The 5853-nt window shown below is 45.5% G+C and overlaps 1 protein-coding gene across 5 annotated transcripts in view; it reads right to left on the reverse strand.

Annotated features, from left to right (window-relative positions):
- Window positions 1-5853, reverse strand: part of Dennd2a (DENN domain containing 2A) — a 139245-nt gene that overhangs the window by 75297 nt on the left and 58095 nt on the right. For all 5 annotated transcript variants that reach the window (XM_029558861.1, XM_008823512.3, XM_008823511.3 and 2 more), the window contains 2 exons: window positions 5170-5297; window positions 2976-3097 (listed from right to left, as the gene is read on the reverse strand). In XM_029558861.1, the coding sequence (XP_029414721.1) occupies window positions 2976-3097; window positions 5170-5297 (250 nt within the window). The remainder of the gene's footprint in view (window positions 1-2975; window positions 3098-5169; window positions 5298-5853) is intronic.

Consider the following 5853-nt stretch of genomic DNA (forward strand, 5'->3'; position numbering starts at 1 on the left):
GTGTATTTTAATAATGAAATGGAGATCTTTTTAAAGGTTAAAACCTCATTTAATTTTATGTCTTATAGGGTTTATACTGAGTACAATATTGTATAAGTGTATTAATTCAACTGTAAACCTAAAAATTTACAGCCAACTTTGAAAAAGATGCATCTTAGCTCAGAAAATTGTTATTGACTATGTCAATGCTGTTGTAATGAAATGCGTCTTCTAAGTATGTGGTTATTAAATAATAAACTGAAAAAAAATTAGTTCCCGTCAGATATAGTAGCACACACCTATAATCCTAACGCTCAGGAGGCTGAGGCAGGAGAATTTACAAGTTTGAGGCCAGCAAGTTGAGGTATCATATAGTGAGACCATATCTCAAAACAAACAGACAGACAGACAGACTGGGGAGATGAATCACTAGATAAAGCACTTGCTGTGCAGGTGTGAGGATCCAAGCCTTTTTTTTTTTTTGTCTTTTTGAAGCAGGGTCTCCCTGTAGCTCCGGCTGTCCTGGAACTCACTATGTAGACCAGGCTGGCCTTGAACTCACAGAGATCCACCTTCCTCTACCTCCCGAGTGCTGGGATTAAAGGCGTGCACCACCATATCTGGCTTCAAGCCTTTTTTTTAAAAAAAAAAAATTTATTTATTATTTTTTATGTGTATGAGTGTATTGCCTGCATGTGAGTACACCCGTAACATGCAATGTTGTGGAGGTCAGAAGAGAGCTTCAGATTCCCTTGGAACTGGAATTAAGGACCGTTCATAGCCACCATGTGGGTGCTGGGAATCAAACCTGGGTCCTCTTCAAGAGCAGTCAGTGCTCTTAACTACTGAGCCATCTCTCTGGCACCAAGGATCCAAGTCTTATAAGAAGCTGGGCTGATAGGTGACAGCAGGCCTATAATCCCAGTGCTCAGGAGGCAGAGACAGGGGATCAAGCTGCTAGCCAGACCAGCTGAAATGGTGAGCTCCAGGTTCAGCAAGACTCTGCCCCAGTAGACAAAATGAACAGTGACTAAGGAAGACACCGACATCAACTTCTGGCCTCTACATGCATGAGCACACAAGTGCAGGGTACCCATGCACACATGCGCCCATACATGAGAATACACATGCACACACACCACATACACATACAGCCAATTTTTTTCCAGTTCCTGCTACATTCCTTGTGCTGTACCAGGTATGGATTGTTTAACATGTAGTAAAAACCAAACCAAACAAAAAAGACAGTCTCTCCTTAGGAGAGACTTGCCTTCCGGGCTGGCAGGCCTTACCATTTGCCCTGGCTGCACATGTGCCCTTTTTTGAGGAGACTCTGTCCAACTGTCCACCCTTTCCATTTTCACTGGGACCAGGCAGGAGTTAATTAAACAAATATCCCAAAGATGGCTTAGGCCCTTTCTGAGGATGGTAGGGGAGTTCGACACAGAGCGGCTGCTTCAATTACTTCTAGGGTCCCAGATGCAACCAGATGTGGCAGATGCTCAATGAACAGCTGATGAGCTAAATGGAGGAAGTGGCGAAGTCTGCAGCTGTCCCTCAGAACCCAGGCACAGATCAGACACCCAGATGTGGGAGAGCAGGGTAATGAGCATATTCACAAGGCCCCAAGGATGACTTGCACAGGTCCAAACAGTCTGCATGGTCAGGAACACTGGTCAACAGATGCTGCTATCCAAGACAGCTCATCTGGACAGGCTTGGTAGGCCTCACCACTGCCCGAATTTGTCTATTCTAGTGACAGAGGCTCCAAGTTTGCTCAGCATGGCAGAAGCAGGAAAAAAGGGGCTGCTCAGCCTTCGTTTTCTGGTATGAAGGAAGAGCTGCCTGCCTGGAACAGAGATGCTCTGGGCAGATGTTTTCTACTGCCTCTAAGAGCAGTGACTCCCCACGGAGTGGAGAACTAGGTAGGATGTGAGGGGACAGAATAGGTATGACAGCTTTTTTCTTCTAACTTTTTTTGTGCATGTTCATGTGTGCAGGTGTACACAGATGTGCAGAGGTGTGTGTGAAGGTCAGAGGTCAACCTTGAGTGCTGTTCCTCAGGATATTCTTATTTTTTGCGTGTTTTGTTTGCTTTAGAGACAAAGTCTCTCACTGGCCTCTAAATCAGCTGGCCATCAGTCTCTGTGATTCTTTTGTCTCTGCCTACTCAGCTCTGGAATTATCAGCACAAACAGATGTGAGTTTATAGGTATACATATTCTTTCGTTTTAAAAAATGTACACAAATTGGGAATGGTGGCATACACCTTTAATCCTAGTACTGGGGAGGCAGAGGCAGAAGGATCTCAGATAGAGGCCAGCCTGATCTACATAGAAAGTTCCAGGCCATTTGGGGCTACATGGAGACACTGTCTCAAAAACAAAAAATAAAAAACATAAAACAAGCTGGGTATGGTGGCTCACGCCTTTAATTCCAGCACTCCGGAGGCAGAGGCAGGAGGATCTCTGTGAGTTCCAGGCCATCTAGGACTACAGAAAGACCCTGTCTCAAAAAAAAAAAAAAAAAAAAAAAAACTGAAAAAAAAAAAAAAAGCAAAACCAAACCAATAAAAAAAGATACTTAAAAAAATTCTTTTTAATTAATTAACTTTTATTTATTTATTTAGAGTCAAGGTCTCACTATGTAGTTCTGGCTATATAGACCAGGCAGGCCCTGAACTTGCAGCAATTCTTCTGCCTCTGTCTCCCAAGTGCTGGGATTACAGGTGTGAGCTACCATGCTCAGTTTGGGACACTCTTTTCAAAAACTGTACTCTACAGGGAGACCTTGTCTGAAAACGACAAAAAAACCCAAAAACAAAACCCAAAACTGTACTGTCTGAATGAACTGCTTTTTAGTGACTCAGTTAGTGGAGGGTTTTGATCTAGAAGCTAATGGTACTTTGAGAAACTCAGGAGCAGGTTGATAGAAGACCAGTCAGTCAGCAGATGGACAGACCAGAGAGGAAACTCCAGAACGTCTGAGGTGCCTACCTTGGCGGAAGTGTCAGGGATGGAAGAGGTAGGAGACCCAGGAAAGGTCAAGACACACTTCTTTCCCAGGCAGCGGCCATGTAACTCAATGTCCTCATAAGGGTTTTCCTTCATTGGCGGATCTGTGAAAGGCAAACGGGGTCAGGAACCTTGGAAGTTTTCCTTCTGAGAACTCTAAGGCCACCCACCATCTTGGTCTCTTCCTTGTCAGACCTCACGGGATGCCTGTTGTTTTCCTGGCCATCCCCTTTCCTCTTGGCAACAGATCCTGATTTTCAGTGGGGATAACTCCTTGGTTTCCCGACTTATAGCTACATCAAGCAACTCCACTCCCAGCTTCAGTTTTTGCCACTCTGTGGAGCCTGGATCCCTCCCTCTGAGGAGAGTTCGGGGAAGGGTCATATTCAAGCCTATGGCAATCACTGCATGGCATTACTGGCCTTTGAAGTGAACACAGGACATTAGCTGATCTGGCCAGGGTGACTCAGAACTTCTTCTGGGACTTGCAGGCCCTAGGCTCTTCTATAGTGGAAAGACATGGGTTCTAGGAAGCCTTCCTGGAGACCACGGGAAGCCTGCTGGAAATGGAATCATCTTGGGAGATGGCTCAGCAGTTAAGGGCACTGGCTGCTCTGACAGAGGACCCAGCACCCACATGGCTGCTAACAACCATCTGTAATTCCAGTTCTAGAGGATCCAATGCCCTCTTCTGGTTTCTATGGGCATTGTATACACATGCAAAATATTCACACACATAAAATAAAACTAAATTTTGTTTGTTTGTTTTTTTGTCTTTTTGAGACAGGGTCTCCCTGTAGCCCCAGCTCTCCTGGAACTCACTATCTAGACCAGGCTAGCCTTGAACTCACAAAGATCTGCCTGCCTCTGCCTCCGCCTCCCAAGTGCTGGGATTAAAGGCGTGTGCCACCACACCCGGCCAATAAAACTAAGGTTTTAAAAATATAGATAGGGGCTGGAGAGATGGCTCAGTGGTTAAGAGCACTGACTGCTCTTGCAGAGGACCCAGGTTTGATTCCCAGCACCCAAGTGGCAGCTAGGAACTGTCCTTAACTCCAGTTCCAGGGGAACCCAACGCCCTCTTCTGACCTCCACAGCATTGCATGATACTGGTGCACTCACACACCTGCAGGTAATATACTTGTACATGTAAAATAAAAATATAAATAAAATATTTAAAAAAAAATATACAGAGATAAACAGAAAGGAAAGACCAGTTATGGTTAAGAGAAGCCCTCAAACTACCTTTGTTATCTCATTACATGAGCAGGAACCCAGCCTGACAGTGCAACTCAAAAGGCTCAGCTAAGTGGTCATCCTCCTCAAGTACTGGGCTTCTTCCCATGAGGTTTTTCTGGTACTGGTGATCCCATGTGTGCCTCTCTGTGGACATTTGCCCTATCTGTCCCTCAAGTGCACACACCTGTGAGCGTCTCCCTCTCATGCGATTGTTCTCTGCCACCATAAGCAGACACAGGTCTGAGATCCACTTTATTGAGTTCTTCCTTAAAGGTCACTGAACTCCCAAACAAACTCTGGATCCTGGCCCTCTTTGGAGTCTGCAGAGTCTTTAGAAGTTATTTTTCTAGCCACAGACATGCATTTAGTCTGTGCTTTGATACCCTGTTGAAGCCACACTCCTACAGCATCTGAAAGAGCATGCTGGCCGGCAGTGTTTTCATTCGGTAACACCTAATGGAGCGAGCACCTGTTAGAAACCAGGTCTTCTGCATGCTCACCAGTCCTTAAACAACCTGGAAGGGAGCCATCCTCCTCACTAACGGAGGAGAGAACTCAAATTCCATGCCCTTATCTAATTCTAAGCTGTCACACAACTAACAAGTGGCAGAGCCAAGATTCCATCATGGATCTTGAGATGCAGGCTTCTTCTTTCTTTGATCACCCTGTTGCTTCCTGAGCTGTTCACTGCCAGCCATTCTCTCCCCCAGCCCTGTGTTCTCACTTGCCACATTGAGGTCCCTTTCCCAGACCACCTACCTGCTGCTTTCTCATTCGTCTGCACTTCTGTCTGACAAAGACAGAGACAGCAGACACAGAAAGAATGTGTGTATGTGTGTGTGTGTGTGTGTGTGTGTGATTTCAAGCAGCACCCCCATTTCCTCTTCCTTTTTCTCAGAGACAGTCATGGCCCTCCACAGATATTTCGGTCTCTTACCTAGAATGTCTTCATAGACGTTCTCCTCCGATAAAGTGCGTGTGAATCCCAACTTAGTCTGTGCATACCAGTCCACCCTGTTGTTCTCGGAGGAAGACTGCAGTAAGTCTTCAAATTCATAGGACTTTCTGGGTCATGCATTCAACATGGGAGGAGGGAGGGAGGAAAGGGGAGAGGGAGAGGGAGAGAGAGAGAGAGAACTTTAATCAATCTTCAATCAATTTAGGCTGATTCAGAAAATATATATACCTGCTATACCTTGCTCCCATTATTTTTGGGGGGAGAATAATTTCTAGTACTGATATCAATTCTGGTTTTTTTTGGGGGGGGGGTCTTTTTTCAGACTGGGTCTCCCTGTAGCCCCAGCTGACCTGGAACTCATTATGTAGACCAGGCTGGCCTTGAACTCATAGAGATCAGCCTGCCTCTCTGCCTCCCAAGTGCTGAGGTTACAGGCATGCGCCACCACACCTGGCTGTTTTGTTTTCTGAGATAGTCCAAGCTGGCCTGGAACTCACTATGTATCCCAGGCTGATCTCAAACTTGACTTTCAGTAATCCTCCTGCCTTACAGATGTCAGTTCTAATATTTAGCTCCAATTCTATTTTATCTTATTTTGTAAAATGTTTGACTATCACCGGGTGTGGTGGCACACGCCTTTAATCCCAGCACTTGGGAGGCAGA

The sequence above is a fragment of the Nannospalax galili genome, unplaced genomic scaffold (assembly GCF_000622305.1).
Source record: "Nannospalax galili isolate Female #2095 unplaced genomic scaffold, S.galili_v1.0 scaffold307, whole genome shotgun sequence".
Taxonomy (NCBI): domain Eukaryota; kingdom Metazoa; phylum Chordata; class Mammalia; order Rodentia; family Spalacidae; genus Nannospalax; species Nannospalax galili.